The 18,552-nt window shown below is 43.6% G+C and overlaps 1 protein-coding gene across 2 annotated transcripts in view; it reads right to left on the bottom strand.

The window, feature by feature from the left end:
• The window catches only part of TBC1D32 (TBC1 domain family member 32), a 386,630-nt gene that overhangs the window by 244,222 nt on the left and 123,856 nt on the right, over positions 1–18,552 (bottom strand). For both annotated transcript variants that reach the window (XM_083176796.1, XM_083176797.1), the window contains exons 16-17: positions 11,569–11,693; positions 6,557–6,758 (exon numbers count right to left, since the gene is read on the bottom strand). In XM_083176796.1, coding sequence (XP_083032922.1) covers positions 6,557–6,758; positions 11,569–11,693 — 327 coding nt within the window. The remainder of the gene's footprint in view (positions 1–6,556; positions 6,759–11,568; positions 11,694–18,552) is intronic.

Raw genomic sequence — 18,552 nt, 5'->3', positions numbered from 1 at the left:
CCGGCCTATGTATAAAGGAGTGTTTTAAAATATACCACACATCTATGGATTATTAGGTTCATCATTTCACCGTGCTTCGGGGGTCGTGCTAATGCCACATAGCACCCACCAACATTCCACCAGAATCTGAGCTGCAAAATCCAAAAATCACTCCTTCCCTTCTGAGTCCTGCCATGCACCCAACTGGTATTTTTTGGTCACATATGAGGCATTGCCATACTCGGGAGAAATTGGGGCACAGATTTTGGGGTGCTTTTTCTCCTTCATACCTTATGAAAATGAAAAATTTTGAGCCAGAACTGCATTTTTGTGTAAAAAAATTTAATTTTTCATTTTCACTGCCCAGTTGTATCAAAATTGGTGAAACCCCTGGGGGTTTGAAATGTACACTATACCCCTAGATGAATTCCCTGAGGGGTGCAGTTTGCAAAATGGGGTCACTTGTGGGGTGGTTCCACTGTATTGGTGCTTTGGGGGTCTTGCTAATGCGACATAGCACCCACCAACATTCCACCAGAATTTGTGCTGCAAAATCCAAATATCACTCCTTCCCTTCTGAGTCCTGCCACTTTTTGGTCACACATGAGGCCTTGCCGTACTCGGGAGAAATTGGGGCACAGATTTTGGGGTGCTTTTTCTCCTTCATACCTTCTGAAAATGAAAAATTTTGAGCCAGAACTGCATTTTTGTGTAAAAAAATGTAATTTTTCATTTTCACTGCCCAGTTGTATCAAAATTGGTGAAACCCCTGGGGGTTTGAAATGTACACTATACCCCTAGATGAATTCCCTGAGGGGTGTAGTTTGCAAAATGGGGTCACTTGTGGGGTGGTTCCACTGTATTGGTGCTTTGGGGGTCTTGCTAATGCGACATAGCACCCACCAACATTCCACCAGAATTTGTGCTGCAAAATCCAAATATCACTCCTTCCCTTCTGAGTCCTGCCACTTTTTGGTCACACATGAGGCATTGCCGTACTCGGGAGAAATTGGGGCACAGATTTTGGGGTGCTTTTTCTCCTTCATACCTTCTGAAAATGAAAAATTTTGAGCCAGAACTGCATTTTTGTGTAAAAAAATGTAATTTTTCATTTTCACTGCCCAGTTGTATCAAAATTGGTGAAACCCCTGGGGGTTTGAAATGTACACTATACCCCTAGATGAATTCCCTGAGGGGTGTAGTTTGCAAAATGGGGTCACTTGTGGGGGGGTTCCACTGTATTGGTGCTTTGGGGGTCTTGCTAATGCGACATAGCACCCACCAACATTCCACCACCAAAAATCACTCCTTCCCTTCTGAGTCCTGCCATGCACCCAACTGGTATTTTTTGGTCACATATGAGGCATTGCCATACTCGGGAGAAATTGGGGCACAGATTTTGGGGTGCTTTTTCTCCTTCATACCTTATGAAAATGAAAAATTTTGAGCAAGAACTGCATTTTTGTGTAAAAAAATGTAATTTTTCATTTTCACTGCCCAGTTGCATCAAAATTGGTGAAACCCCTGGGGGTTTGAAATGTACACTATACCCCTAGATGAATTCCCTGAGGGGTGTAGTTTGCAAAATGGGGTCACTTTTGGGGGGTTCCACTGTATTGGTGCTTGGGGGGTCTTGCTAATGCAACATAGCACCCACCAACATTCCACCAGAATCTGAGCTGCAAAATCCAAAAATCACTCCTTCCTTTCTGAGTCCTGCCATGCACCCAAATGGTATTTTTTGGTCACATGTGAGGCATTGCCGTACTCGGGAGAAATTGGGGCACAGATTTTGGGGTGCTTTGTCTCCTTCATTCCTTGTGAAAATGAAAAATTTTGAGCCAGAACTGCATTTTTGTGTAAAAAATGTAATTTTGCATTTGCACAGCCCAGTTGTATCAAAATTGGTGAAACCCCTGGGGGTTTGAAATGTACACTATACCCCTAGATGAATTCCCAGAGGGATGTAGTTTGCAAAATGGGGTCACTTGTGGGGGGGTTCCACTGTATTGGTGCTTGGGGGGTCTTGCTAATGCGACATAGCACCCACCAAAATTCCACCAGAATCTGAGCTGCAAAATCCAAAAATCACTCCTTCCTTTCTGAGTCCTGCCATGCACCCAAATGGTATTTTTTGGTCACATGTGAGGCATTGCCGTACTCGGGAGAAATTGGGGCACAGATTTTGGGGTGCTTTTTCTCCTTCATACCTTCTGAAAATGAAAAATTTTGAGCCAGAACTGCATTTTTGTGTAAAAAATTTAATTTTTCATTTTCACTGCCCAGTTGTACCACAATTGGTGAAACCCCTGGGGGTTTGAAATGTACACTATACCCCTAGATGAATTCCCTGAGGGGTGTAGTTTGCAAAATGGGGTCACTTGTGGGGGGGTTCCTAAATTTTAGCATCTTATGGTGCCTAGAAACCTACATGGTGCCTAAAAAATAATCTCATAAAAAGGAGGCTCCAAAATCAAGTAGGTGCTCCTTCTATTATGAAGCCTGTGGTTTGGTCAACGTGCACACTAGGGCCACATATAGGATATTTATGAAAACAAAAGAATTGGGGGAATCAATTTTTAGTCACATTTCTCTAGTAAAATGTACTGTGTTCCTTAGAAAAATGTATTAAAATTGCAAATCTGCAAAAAAAATGAAATTTTGAAATTTCACCTACACTTTGTTTTAATTCCTGTGAAACACCTAAAGGGTTAACAAACTTCCAAAATGCTGTTTTGAATACTGTGAGGGGTGCAGTTTTTGAAATGGTATCATTTATGGGGGTGTCTCACATACAAGTCCCTCAAAGTCACATCAGAACTGAACTGGTCCCTAAAAAAATCAGTGTTTGAAATTTTCTTGAAAATTTGAGAATTTGCTATTCATATTCTAAGCCTGCTAGTGTCCAAAAAAATTAAAAGGAAGTTGAAATAATGATGGAAACATAAAGTAGACATATGGTCTATGTTAGTTATTAACTATTTTGAGTGGTATGATTATTTGTCTCACAAGCAGAAAATTTAACATTTTGCAAATTGCTAAATTTTCCATTTTTTCACGACATTTTGGTATTTTTCACAAAAAAACACAGACTGTATCGACCCAAATTTACCACTAATTTGAAGTACAATGTGTCACGAAAAAACAATCTCAAAATCACTGGGATAAGTAAAAGCCAAAAAAAGTTATCCCCACTTAAGTGATACATGTCAGATTTGAAAAAAAGGGCTCTGTCAGGAACGCAAAAACTGGCTCTGTCAGGAAGGGGTTAAGCTTAAATAGCTAGGAATGTCTACAGTGTTTCTCAGTATAAAAGTATAAGTATCTTGGGATATAAACCGAAAAAAAGGACATCTACTGACTATTGTAGCATATTAATGCTAATTCAGTCAATGAATCACTTATTATAACATGGGAAACATTAAAAAAGTAACTAAGTAAATAATTGCTTACTAGAATAGCTCAATAAAGACAAATACCATTGAAGACATGTAATGAAAATGGCAAACACTTTTATTACATGCATTTTATGTAATGGAAGACTGTGGACTGGTTCAGCGAGCATTCAAAAGAGCAAAATTAAAACAGACTATTTTCTCGCTTTTGGTAGTAAAAAGGCAATTACAAAAAAATTGATTTCCAGACTCACATTTCCTTGTTATTAATGCATTTAATTACTAACTGTTTCTTACAAATTCACACAGTGATGTGCACATTTTTGTCAGGCATGGTTTTGCCACCTAATAAACTATAGATTATTTTCAGTGTTTTGGACACTGACAGAAAATGGAATAACTTTTTCAAGGTTATAGTATTTTTTTGTATGATTTCACACTGGAAATTTTTTGCCAATAGTACCTATCGGATATATAGGAAGGTAGGTTTTTACTAGGCAGGATTTACTCCAATTCCCAATTTGTGACCGTAATGTATGCAAATTAAAGGGTTGGAGGTGCTCCCCTAAGTCAGAAAAAAATATAAATTGTACACAAAGAAAAGAAGACCATTCTTCTTTTCTTTGTGTACAATTTATACTTTTTCAAGGTTGCAAGGAACTGCCAACATAATTTCTATGGTGTCTATAATGGGCAGATTGGCAAGAAAAACTAACCTGTGAACTTTGTGGAAACAGCCCTAATGGAGATGGGGGTCTGTTGATCCTTCCTCATAGGGCCTGATTCTGAGTAGGACGCAGTTGCAGCATTTCTTATGCCTTTTGCAGCAGTTGGGTCTGTGACTTTTGGCTAGTACCACAACAATGATGATCTTCCCTCTTGTACATGCGTAATTAGACATCACCATTGCTGAACCATTGAAACTTTCACTACCACTTTGCTAGGTACAGATCATGAGTCTGAGTATGACCCCAAATGCGAGCAATTCAGTGTCTATAAGCAACACACCTGTACCAGGAATGCCCAACACCTTTCTAATAACCTTCTTGGTGCTTCTGAATCTGTACTGCAACTCGAACACCACTAGGACACATGCATGGTGCAACTTAGCTGTAAATTCATACAAAAAAAACCCACATGAATAAAAAAAAGTATACTTGCTCCCATTGGCCCCTATAGAAAACAATAAAAGACATTGGATCCCCACAGGAAAAAAAGATTCTTACCCTAAGTTGGAGGGGTTCAGTGTTTAGGGGGTAGGGTAGTGTACGTCCCTGGAGCCTGGCAAGAAGAATGGGTAGTGTATGTCCCAAAGCTAAGTGTATTGTATGTCTGTGAGGGGTGTATGCTCCATAATCCTGGGGGCAGGGTAAGGCAGTTTATTGGTATATGCTGGAGGCGCAGCTGTTGCTTAGAGTGGTTACTGAACTGTAAGGCTAGGGGTTAGGACTGGATAGCCTATTGCTCCCTACCAGAGCCAATTTAAAGTTCCCACGCTCCTTGAACTTCACCAATTATTGAGGAAGGAGAAGAATGACAGTAGTGGGAAGCAAGGGGAAGGTTGTGAGAAGTAGTAGTAGTAGTGCGGTCTGTCTACCACCTCCTGCAGTGCTTAACAAGGCCAAGACCAAACATGTTTTTCTATTTCCAAGGTCTTCCCATTTTGTTAAAATGTATCAGTGAGTGATATACAATGCATATTTTTCATTCCAATCCACTATAGGAATTATCCACCAACTTGAAAGGTGAAAACACAAAAATCACATGTAGCGTGGCACAAATTGCATGTTCAAAAATGTAGTTAATAAGATTAAACCTTTTGTTCCCCAATTCTTTTTATGGGATATGGTAATTTGTATGATCACTAGGGCCTGATTTAGAGTGAGTTGTAGTTTAGCAAGAATTCACTGAATTACAACTTCCGGCAAAAGCATGCAGGGGTGCCCAGCACAGGGCAATACCGTGCCTTCCAGCAATGTGCCAATCTTGAGGGAACATCACTAAAGTGCAAGCACTTCACAATGCAGTGAAGCACCCACATATCATCAGCTGCCCCTTAACTGCGCATCCTAGCTGAGAAGCCAGACGCAGGCTGACAATGTTTTGGGTTGCAGACGCTGGTTGTGATGTCACACAGCCACCAAAGCCCTTTTCTCAAGTGGTCTGGATAAGTCTGTGTTGCAAGGGCTGCTCCCAGAAAACAATGCATTGCCGCCCCCACAACGGTTCATTGCCGCCCCTGTCACTACTTAAACTGCAGTCATGGCGAGATGCACACGTACGTACACATGGCAGATCTCTGGAGTTCACCAACTAGCTATTTTTGTAGTTCTGCACATGGGTCTTAATAAGGCCCCTAGCCCAACAATATGGGGAAATGTAAATGCAGAATTGGGCCTCTTCTGGTACCCATGGCAGATTGGAATTTAGAAAAAATATAAAAGATATTACGTTTAATTAAAAAATATTGGACTAGTCTATGTACTAACTGAAAGTGCCTGATCTAATCCATTAGTATAGGAAAAAAATATAGACTGCTGTCAAGGAATTGCCAATGCAAAATGTTAATGTCCGGTAACCCTGCTACTTCAACAGTCAACCAATCAGAAACAGGCTCTCATTCATTGTGTACAATGCAGTTGCTATATAAATAAGTTCATAAAATACCGGTAAGTAAATTGTGATGCACCAACATATTTGAGTCAGATATCTAAAGATATACTGTATGCAAGATGTGGTAAATCATAATAGAAAACCAGTCCTATCAATGTAATAATCCTATTTATGCATTAGTTTGTAGTCTAGAAAATTAAGTCCAAAGAAATTTCTGGTTTTACAGATGGAGCCCCTCTCATGCTTGCAGCCCCAACAGCCGCCTGCCCCGTTCCGACAGAGCTCCACACTGGTCCCCACCACCCCCACCCCCCCCAACCCTGCCCATCTCCCTGAAGCGGAGATGGACAGAGCTCCGCCGCCCAGCCACTGACTGACTGGGACACGCGTGCGTGTGAGGCGTTCATGCGTCCCAGTCTAATGGGAGTCTCTCTCCGCCAGCGGAGGTACGGTACTGTAAACAAATAAGAAAAAATACCCTGATATTATTACTTACTAAAATCCCTGTAGTGGAAAGTTTTAAAAACATTAACTTTCAAATTTATTAAAAAAAAAGAAATTGATGTTACCTTTTTCCAGGCACTAGCAATGCATTCATGTAACTGATAAGGAGTCAACACTTGGAGCCCTTCACATGTATGGTATATTTGGCGACACACAAATATGAAAGATCCTTTCAGCACTGGAAGTAAGTCTGATTCAGTTAATGCAGGGATGTCTTCATTGAGAAGCTTTTTGGAAAAGTGGGCAATAACATGAGCACCTGTATTGCTGAAACAAAACAAATACATTCACATTAAAAATACATATATTTAAATAGATATCAAATATACCTCAAAGTGATTAAAAAAAAGCTCCAGCTACCGACCCATCTCCCTGTTGAACATCGACTTTAGCGGTTTGCTAAATTGTTGGCGAATTGCCTGAAGGCTTTTTTTCCAAATATAATTCACTCTGACCAGGTGGGTTTTGTCGCGAGGCCAGGGACAATAAAACTTAAGTTCTAGATTTAATTCAGTGCACCGCTTGAGTATGAAGGTGTGCATGGCGCTGCCATATTAAAACCAGTCGTAAGAAGGTCAGCCTCCGTGCGACACATTAGTTCCCGGGGTGTAATATACCATTTCTTACCCTCGTCCTTTTTATTTATTCATTGGCGGAGGAGCTCACAAGCATATCGTTTTGTGAGCGACAACTAAAGTTGTTGAATAAAACCACTGTGCTGTACAATAACCTTATGCAGGAGGCCTGCATCGTGGACTTAATGTTGCAGCCCCAATGCAGGATTGGCGGTCTGGGAAAAATAGTTGAGGTGGATGTGAGTCTGTTTGTACAGAGGGAAAGTCATGTCTGACGCGTGCTGCCTCAACAGTGGCTGTTTGGAGGCATTTCCAGAGACACCGGTGACTGTTTCATAACGCCTGTGGAAAGATGTGACGCCAACACCCTGATGTCCGCCATCAACAAATATCTAGAACCGGGAAGAACTATATATTTTGATTGCTGGTGTGCATATAACAAACAGCTGGAGCAGGCAGGGTACCACCATGCATGGGTAAACCACCGCTATAATTTCGTTGATCTTGACACTGGGGTTCATACCCAAAACATTGAACGCCTTTGGGGATCATGTAAGTGGAGTAATAAAAGGCAAAGGGGCACGGCGCGCCAGAATCTGGACTCCTCTCTCCAGGAATTCATTTGTCGAAAAACTGTTGGCGCAGAAAACGCTTTCCAGCATATTCTTTCTGCTCCCAAAGGCTGACAAAACAGACGACACCGATGCAGACACGACTGCATCAACTTCAGCTGCAGTATTTGTGAATGCAGTATTTTGGTCTTGATAATTTGATATTATTGTACTTTGTTAAGTTGCTTTTTTCTTCTTTATTATTAACTAAAATCCAGTTACCAGATGTCGTCATTACCGTCTCAGATGTAGGATATGTGTTCCGGAAACACCTCCATTATCTACGCCAGCCCAAAGTGTGGCGCGCCCCGCAAGGGGACGCGTTCCACGCCCTCCCGACCTGATTTTATAAAGTTTGGCGAACCATTGAGCCCGAAGCGTGGCGAGCGCAGCGAGCCCCGCAAGGGGAAGCGGAATACATGTAAAGTAATCCGTGTGCGCTCGCCACACTTTATAAAATCAACTCCACGCTGATGTGGATAGTGGGGGTATAAACAGGTCAGGAGGACACGAAACGCATCCCCTCGTGAGGCTCGCTGTGTTCTCCACGCTTCGGGCTGCCATGGATAATGGGGTTTTTAAATGGAGGCATTTGCCAAATTAATCCCAAACCGATGGACAATGAGTGAAAATCCGTATCCTTTCTCAGTACTAAGTACTTAAACCCACTTAAATACAACCAGGTATAATTTCCTGTAAACCCTTCTGCTTATTGGGAATAAGTACACAAACTTGGTATAAATTTGCACACGGATTCTTTCTCAGTACTGAAGTACACGAAACTTGGTATAAATTTGCATGCCGCAGGGAGGCGGGGAAAAGTGTCAGGCAGGGAGTTGGAAGCTTCCCTGCCTGCGCCGGAGGCTGTGTGGGGGGTAGGAGGACTAGCTGCCCCCTGGGGAGAGCTGGCAGGGGCGCTATGCTGACTACGCTAGGCAGCCGTTGGGCTACACTGACAATGTAGCTTAGCCTACGCTGAAAATGTAGCGTAGCCGGGCGCCGTGATATTACACAAGTACCTAAGAAAGCATCATGGGGGGCTCCAACTCATTTCCTCTCCTATTATAATGCAGTACACCTCATGAGGGTTCAAGATTGGAGCCGTGAGTCAGACAGAAAGCAGTGGGTGGATATTGAACTAGCTTCACTTCCCTCAATGCACTCGGACTGCCCCAGGCTTTCCAAAATCCCTATTGTTTCACGGGGTTTGGTATAATACTCCGACAGTCGGGATTCCGACTGCACAGCGTGGGGAGTGCAATGAAGCCCCTTGCGGGCACGGTGGCTGCGCTCACCACCTATTTTATTCTCCCTCTATGGGGTCGTGGACCATCAGGAGGGAGTACTCGGGATTCCGACGTTGGAGTACTGACTGTCGGAATCCCGACTGTCGGGGAGCCGTCCGGCACCCGTTTCACATCCACTTGCTGGGCCCACTTTTACCTATTGGCACCGCTTATGTGTCCAACCTCCTTTCTCACCACTTCCATTCCAGACTCACACCTTTTTTTTAATAATTTGTCATTCCCACCAGGATGTCAGTCCTCATTATTCTGGATCTGGCAAGATAGAGGTATTAAGTGGGCGGACATGCTGTTAAATTCATCAGGTGTATTAACCTTCCCTGCGATTAAAGCCAAATGGAATTTGCTGAATAGGGAAATTTGAAGATATCTTCAGATTAAACATTTTCGGTACTTATGTAGTATCTGGGCTGCCGATTTCTAAATCGGGTACATCGCATCGCATGCGACCATGCGTAGCGAGCCCCGCGAGGGGACACAGAATACTGTCCCCTCGCGGGGATCGCTTCGCTCGCCACGCTTCGGGCTCGGTGGCTCGCTACGCTCGCCACAGGTTTATATCCAACTCCATGCCCACTTGGATAGTAGGGGTATGAAAAGGACCCCTTTTTCCCATTGAATTCCATGTTAAAATTGACTCAGTCCATTTTAACATTGATTCCTATGGAAAAATCGGGTCATCGCATCCGATGGTCGCATCCGATGCGATATCGCATCTGATTGTATGCCTTAACTTAAGGCATACAATAAAAAAATCGGCAGCCCAGATACTACATAAGTACCACATTTTCTTATGAGTCTATACTCTTCTTTGGGTAATAGACAGGCAATGACTTTGTTTGAAAAACCATGCCTCTCTCAAACTCATCTGCACCACACCCTATCTATATTCTAAAAACTGATAATAGAACAGAGATTCTCATCTCAACCTAAATCTGTGGTTGATTGGGAATCGGGCCTTAAAAAGGTTTAATAGAGGAAGATATTTTTAAAAATTATTTTTTATCCCCTGTTAACACTTAAGTATTGGAAAAACACTACAAAGTGTTCACACATTGGTACCGCTGTCCTAACTAATTGGAGATGAGAGAAGGCGGTAGGCACTCCATTACACATCTGAGAGGATTGTCCTCTCCTTCAGCTGTATTGGCGTAAAATTGTAGAAGTGGCCAGTATTATTCTTAATGAAGACCCGCCTTTATGTCCCAGCTTCTGGCTTTTTAAATCTTACGCACAGGTCTTGACCTCTCTTTAAGAAAACGTTACTCCGCCATATGCTTAGTGCCTCCAAAGCAATTATTCCTGTTCATTGTAAATCTAATGTGATCCCCTGTATGAAAGAGTAGTGTGCCTGGCTAGATCATTATATGACAATGGACGGAAAAAAAAATCAATCCTTCATGGCTATCTGGTATCCATGGCTGAATTATAAGGAATCAGATCATAATAGATCCTCTCACTATGGGATACCTCCTTATTTGTAGACCTAATTTGATCCACTTACAGAATTAACTGAGCCTTGGGATTATAAGGGAGAGAGTTCCTTTTTTCCCTTTTCCATTTTTTCCTTTCTTTTTCTAATATTTTTACTATCTTTCTCCTTTATAACCTTTTCATTTTGTACTCTTTTTCTTTCTAGTCTCATATTCTTCATTCTTTTCTTATCTAAATAGTATTTGAAATATTACTTATGTTTAATATTTGAAAAATCTGGTTATATAACTAGAGAAACCGCATATTACCTTATATGTGAATATTCAAATTTGTGATCTAAATTTACCAGCGGGCATCGCATCGCACAGTACAAAAAGTATGTGCTGCACATACTTTTTGTACTGCTTTGGGATCGCCTCGCACACACATTGCATGCATGCCATGCGATGCGATCTAGCCCATAACGTATGCGATTCTTGCAGCGTGTATGGGCCCCTTTAGTGCCTGCAACATTTTGCGGACACAGCACTGAGATGGTGTATGCATACATGTACATCATGGGTCTTCAACCTGTGGCCCTCCAGATGTTGTGAAACTACATGTTCCAACATGCATTCCCACATTTTTTCCTATAAGAGCATGCCAAAACTGTCAGGGCATGCTGGGACATGTAGTTCCACAACATCTGGGGGGCCACAGGTTGAAGACCTGTGATGTACATGCACCCGTGATCCTCCATAGGATCGCATGTTGCATACGCTCCCAAAATCGGGCTGCAGCTTGTTGCAATGGAAATGTGAAAGGGCGCAAAATTTATGGTTTGCAGGAGGGCGCCAGACACCCTAGCACCGGCGCTGCACTGATTACATGTGAAATCATATGCAACTAATTACCTATCAAGTGTAAATGATTTTGAAGAAAAGAAAATATGAATTAGTTTGAGTGACAGAAAACTGTCATACAGAAATGGTCTGTATAAGCAAACTTCATTCGTTAGCATCGCCTGCTACTAACTGCTGCTAAGTGCATAGTTCACAGTAAGTACTAAGTCTCGCTTTGAATGACTGTGCTTTCATACACCACCATTTTTATTGCTAATATAAAATGACAGCATCAATTATCTTATCTTATTTCATAGTAAAATTGAACATACCAATCTTTGGCAGATTCTCTTTTTTCTCCATAGAGAAGAAGGGAAAGCCCTGCTTCACTTGAACCAATCCTTGCTAAAATATCAGCAACAAAAGTAAGTGTGGTTTCATCACAGTTTGGCTGAACCTAAAACATTAAGACAGTAATTGAAAGGGCATTATTTATAATCTATCAGACAAAATAGTAACAGATGCATTGTTTATAAATAAAAACACTCATAGAAAAATAAATAAAAAAAAACAGAATATGTGAGTATAACTTACTTGACATGCTCCTGCTATTATATAGCCTAACAATGATTTATAAAAAAAAAAAAAAAAAAAAAAAAAAGGAAATTATAAGGTGCATAAAAATGCTTGAATATCAGCTGCTGAAGTGAGCTTATGCTGCACTTCCAGCTCCTTCACACTTTTTCTCAGCTCCCCCAATTCTTCATGTTGATTTACATTTGCTGGCAGTGTTTTAGGGTCTGTAAACTAGAAGGTAGTCTTTGGCGCTCGGGACCAGAGGGGTGTAACTTTGCCCCCTGCAGCCACCACGTTAGAGGGTTGCTAGCCTCTAAAATTACACAAGAACAAAAAAGGAACGTGGGGTGCTTGGGTGAAACAAGGAATTCAAAATTTATTTAAAAAACATATATCACAACAATACATACATTAATACACTTTAAAAACTGGGGTGTCACTGAGACGCTGATATATGACCACTTGAAATAAGCACTTGGATAATCTAATCCCTTTATGGTGAAACAGAAGGGTGATTAAGATGGTATCAGTCCAATAAATTTCCAAGGTACAGTGTCCTTTTTTAGAACAAGGGTAGTTCACATGGGTGATTCGCCATATTAAACTGGCTAGTGTGCACACTTTCACTTTACTGCAGCAGAGGCGCCTTGCTTGTAAATATAGTAACAGTCACAAATTGGAAACAGGACTTCTGTCACACAAAGGTCAGTGACAGTGTCCGTCCTGTTGCCAGGGATGGATCTTACCGCTCAGTAGCGTTGGCAGATATCAGGATGGTGGGCTAGTGCATCTGCACTGCAGCGCCTGCTTGTTCCGTGCCTCTCGGCTGGCTCAGATGTTTGTGGAGAGCGCAGCCGGCTGTAGTATTCGGCCAGTGCCGTCTCCCTGCCGCAGTCGATTTTATCTCCACGTGACGCTCTGCCACAGCGTCTATGATGGAGTGAGGAGTCTGCGGCTAGTGGAAGAAATTCTCCGGCTTTTTTGGCAGCGGTAGGCAGGTAACATCAGCAGGGGATCCGGGTATTCTGTGGGACGCGTTTCGCTGCACACTGGGCGGCTTTATCAACCAGGTATAAAGCCGCCCAGTGTGCGGCGAAACGCATCCCACAGAATACCCGGATCCCCTGCTGATGTTACCTGCCTACCGCTGCCAAAAAAGCCGGAGAATTTCTTCCACTAGCCGCAGACTCCTCACTCCATTATAGACGCTGTGGCAGAGCGTCACGTGGAGATAACATCGACTGCGGCAAGGAAACGGCACTGGCCGAATACTACAGCCGGCTGCGCTATCCACAAACATCTGAGCCAGCCGAGAGGCACGGAACAAGCAGGCGCTGCAGTGCAGATGCACTAGCCCACCATCCTGATATCTGCCAACGCTACTGAGCGGTAAGATCCATCCCTGGCAACAGGACGGACACTGTCACTGACCTTTGTGTGACAGAAGTCCTGTTTCCAATTTGTGACTGTTACTATATTTACAAGCAAGGCGCCTCTGCTGCAGTAAAGTGAAAGTGTGCACACTAGCCAGCTTAATACAGCGAATCACCCATGTGAACTACCCTTGTTCTAAAAAAGGACACTGTACCTTGGAAATTAATTGGACTGATACCATCTTAACCACCCTTCTGTTTCACCATAAGGGGATTAGATTATCCAAGTTCTTATTTCAAGTGGCCATATATCAGCGTCTCAGTGACACCCCAGTTTTTAAAGTGTATTAATGTATGTATTGTTGTGATATATGTTTTTTAAATAAATTGTGAATTCCTTGTTTCACCCAAGCGCCCCACGTTCCTTTTTTGTTCAAGTGTTTTAGGGTCTGCTGCCCCATGGTCATTTCAGAAAACATTTTCCATACCACCTCCATATTGTTCTGGGGTTCCAAATTGTGGATAAACTTAGAAGGCTTAGACGAACAAGCTCGTCTAAACAGACTTAGGGGGGTATTCAATGTGGGGGTCACGGCAGTCGAGCTTGCTTGACCGCCGTGACCCAGTCCCATTCTCGGTCATTTAGACCGAGAAGATGCAGGCGGGAATCAATGTCCCGCCAGCCGGGGAGCGAGAAGGGGGCATGGCCGGGAGTTGCGGCTGAGAAGAGGCGAGCTACAGCCAGCAGCTCGTCACTTCCCGGCAGTTCTCGACATAACAAGCCTGACAGCTTGTGATGTCGGGCTTGTTCTGCCGAGATACCTTGCTCAATGCTGTCTGGGAAGACGACATTGAATAGGGCCCGGCGGGCATCTCCCCGACGGGAGATGCTCACCGGTGATTGAATATCCCCCTAAGGGCAGGATGTATTAAAATACATTGCCGCCCATCGCCTCACCACTGCAGCGATGCTGTCACATATGTACTAACATATGCAAATAGCATCGCAATGCGGTAACGAAGGCCCCATGCGATACCTGTGATGGAGTGTGGAGGGTCTCCGTCACATCCCGGGGCTTCAGCACCTGTCTCTGGCACACCCAAAGGTGGTGATAACCTGCCCGGCGAATACGCGGCCGCCGGGTCTTACTACATTTGAAATTTGTGGTAAAATCCCCAAAAACAGTCCACAGTATAATCTTTGTTTTTGGATCCATTTATCTTTCATTTTTGACTGATGCAGTCAATAGGACATTAGGGAAATGGTTACATTTACAGGGCAGTGCAATTGTAAATGTTGCCAGACTCTTACTTTAAATGTTAGACATTATACAATTAAGCCAGCAATGACATAGTAACTTAGTAATTAAGGCTGAAAAAAGAAGTTAGTCCACCGAGTTCAACCTATCTAACTTGTTACTATAGGATTCCATTTTTGGCAAAAAATGCATCCAGTTTTTATTTAAATTATTTAAATTCATTAACAGTAGTTGCTGTAACCACCCCCACCGGCAATGAGTTTCAGAATTTTACTGCTCTAATGGTGAAGAATCCTCTTCTTAATTCAGTACGGAATTTATTTTCCTCAAGCCTCAGTACATGCCCGCGTGTCCCAAGTATTGGCCTGTTAGTGAACAAATCATCTCCCAGTTCCATATAATTCCCAATCTTGTATTTGAACATACTAATCATATCACCTCTCAACCTCCAATTCTCCAGTGAAAACATATTCAGCCTGGTTAATAATAATAATTATAATGTTACTTATATAGCACTTTTATCCTAATAGGACTCAAAGTGCTTGGATTAGCCATTTACAGCACAAAATACAAAACAAACTTAACAACTTAACAAGGGACATTAGTGAAATGCTTGGGTGAACAGAAAAGTCTTGAGTCTATTTTTGAATGTTTCAAGAGTGGAAGCCTTTCAAACGGGATGCGGTCATTTGGTCTACTGCATTATGGTCGACAGTCATTAGGTCGAATCCATTAGGTCGACATGCTAAAAGGTCGACATGACTCTAGGTCGACATGGGAAAAGGTCGACATGATTCTAGTTCGAAAGGTCATTAGTTCGACAGGTCATTAGTTCGACAAGGTCATTAGTTCGACATTGTCTATGTCGACATTCACAAGGTCGACATGGAGTTTTTCACTGTTTTTTGAGCCAACATGTGCCGACAGGCGGTATTTCATGCCCTACCATCCACTAGGGCGTGGTGGGAGAATAAAATAGTGTGCCGAGCGTAGCGAGGCACCGTGCCCGACGCATCGCGAGCGCAGCGAGCGATGCGAGGGGATGCAGTGCAGATTAAACTGTGTCCATGTCGACTGTGTTGACATTCAGGTAAAAAAACAGTGAAAAACCCCATGTCGACCTTGTGAATGTCGACATAGACAATGTCGAACTAATGACCTTGTCGAACTAATGACCTGTCGAACTAATGACCTTTCGACCTAGAATCATGTCGACCTTTTCCCATGTCGACCTAGAGTCATGTCGACCTTTTAGCATGTCGACCTAATGGATTCGACCTAATGACTTTCGACCATAATGCAATAGACCAAATGATCCCAACCCTTTCAAACTGAGCGGGAAGTGAGTTCCATAAAGTTGGACCCACAGTGGTGAAAGCTCGACCCCGAGGTGAATTCATGGGAAATTCTGGGTACTGTTAGTAGTCCTTCATCAGCCGATCGCATTAATCAAGTGGGACAATAAAGGATTAGAAGCTGCTGCAGGTACGTGTTCCCGTTAGGCTTCTTTTGCAGGGCGCTGCGCCCTGCCCCTTTAAAACATGCTCAATTGCGCCCTGCCCTTATTCTCCCGCCCTGCGCCCTGCATAATAATATGTGCCGTCTGTAAAATATCTCTCCCCGGCCGCTCTGCCCGCCCTGCGCCCAGCATATTTATACACGCAGCTTGAGCTGCGTGTACTACTGTCTCTCCCTGGCCGCTCCGCCCGCCCTGCATATTTATACACGCAGCTTGAGCTGCGTGTACTACTGTCTCTCCCTGGCCGCTCCGCCCGCCCTGCGCCCTGCATATTTATACACGCAGCTTGAGCTGCGTGTACTGTCTCTCCCTGGCCGCTCCGCCCGCCCGCCCTGCATAATGATACACGCAGCTGACACGCCGCTCACCTCTTGCTACGTGAGCGGCAGTCAGCTCCTTACAATCAGCATGCCTTCTGCCGAGCTGACATGCCGCTCACGTAGCAAGAGGTGAGTGGCGTGTCAGGGCTATTACAACTACAAGCAGCATGCCGCCTCCCCCCTGCCTGTCCACCCCACCTCCTTGGCTTTACCCTTGCTAGGCAGTGTGTGCCATGGCTATCCTCTATGGACCTGGGGCACTTCAAGTATTTAATCTCCCTGTAGGTAATTTTTGGGGGCATATTACTGTTTTTGTGTGTGTGTGTGTGTGTGTGTGTGTGTGTGTGGGGGGGGGGTCCTGCGCTATCACAATGCCTGTTATTGGTGGGGGGGGTTCCTGCGCATTGTGATAGCGCAGGACCCCCCCACCTTACCAATAACAAGTATTGTGATATTGGTGGGGTGGGGTAGTCCTGCGCTATCACAATGCCTGTTATTGGTGGGGTGGGGGGTCCTGCGCATTGTGATTGGTGGGGGGGGTCCTGCGCTATCACAATGCGCAGGACCCCCCCACCCCACCAATAACAGGCATTGTGATAGCGCAGGACCCCCCCACCAATATTAAAATGCCTGTTATTGGTGTGGGGGGGGGGGTCCTGCGCTATCACAATGCCTGTTATTGGTGGGGTGGGGAGGGTGGTCCATCACAATGCCTGTTTCATTTTTTTGGAGTGATTTATTGAGTGTTTAATTAAATTATTTGCTATGATTTAAAAAAAATGTCATTTTTATAAATGACATGCAGGCACTAAGTCGACATGCACTGGGTTGACATGGTGTTTTTCACATTTTTTTGAGCCGACACATGTGCTGACAAGTGGTATTTCATGCCCTACCATCCACTAGGGCGTGGACGCGGTACTACCCCCACCCTCCCCTCCTCCATGTCCATTTCGACACTGCTGACATTCGTATTAAAAAAATGTGAAAAACCCCATGTTGACCTTTTACTGTCGATCTACTTTAATATGTTGTGCTAATGATTGTGTCGACCGTAATGTCATATTCACCTTGACCCATGTCGACCTTCCTTCATGTCAATCTAACAACTGTCAACCTACTTGGTGTCCACTGATCCATACATTACATAAATGATTTTGCAGAGTGATGGTTTGAGGTACAGGTGTCGCAAGAGGTGGTTATATAGCCTAAAATGTGCTGATGTTTGAAGCTCAGGTGTCACAAGATGGTTATATAGCATAAATGTACTGATGGTGTGACGCTCAGGTGTCACAGGATGGATTATATAGCATAAATGTGCTGATGGTGTGACGCTCAGGTGTCACAGGATGGGTTATATAGCTTAAATGTGCTGATGGTGTGACGCTGAGGTGTCACAAGATGGTTATATAGCATAAATGTGCTGATGGTGTGACGCTCAGGTGTCACAAGATGGTTATATAGCATAAATGTGCTGGTGGTGTGACGCTCAGGTGTCACAGGATGGGTTATATAGCTTAAATGTGCTGATGGTGTGACGCTCCGGTGTCACAAGATGGTTATATAGCATAAATGTGCCGATGGTGTGACGCTCCGGTGTCACAGGATGGATTATATAGCATAAATGTGCTGATGGTGTGACGCTCAGGTGTCACAGGATTATATAGCATAAATGTGCAGATGGTGTGACGCTCAGGTGTCACAAGATGGTTATATAGCATAAATGTGCTGATGGTGTGACGCTCTCAGGTGTCACAAGATGGGTTATATAGCATAAATGTGCTGATGGTGTGATGCTCAGGTGTCACAAGATGGTTATATAGCATAAATGTGCTGATGGTGTGACGCTCAGGTGTCACAAGATGGTTATATAACATAAATGTGCTGATGGTGTGACGCTCAGGTGTCACAAGATGGTTATATAGCATAAATGTGCTGATGGTGTGACGCTCTCAGGTATCACAAGATGGGTTATATAGCATGAATGTGCTGATGGTGTGATGCTCAGGTGTCACAAGATGGTTATATAGCATAAATGTGCTGATGGTGTGACGCTCAGGTGTCACAGGATGGTTATATAGCATAAATGTGCTGATGGTGTGACGCTCAGGTGTCACAAGATGGATTATATAGCATAAATGTGCTGATGGTGTGACGCTCAGGTGTCACAGGATGGTTATATAGCATAAATGTGCTGATGGTGTGACGCTCTCAGGTGTCACAAGATGGTTATATAACATAAATGTGCTGATGGTGTGACGCTCCGGTG

This window comes from Crinia signifera, chromosome 3 (genome assembly GCF_055691185.1).
Source record: "Crinia signifera chromosome 3, ASM5569118v1, whole genome shotgun sequence".
In the NCBI taxonomy this organism is placed as follows: Eukaryota; Metazoa; Chordata; class Amphibia; order Anura; family Myobatrachidae; genus Crinia; species Crinia signifera.
The sequence above is the reverse complement of the archived record's forward strand: the minus strand, read 5'-3'. Positions and strand labels throughout refer to the sequence as shown.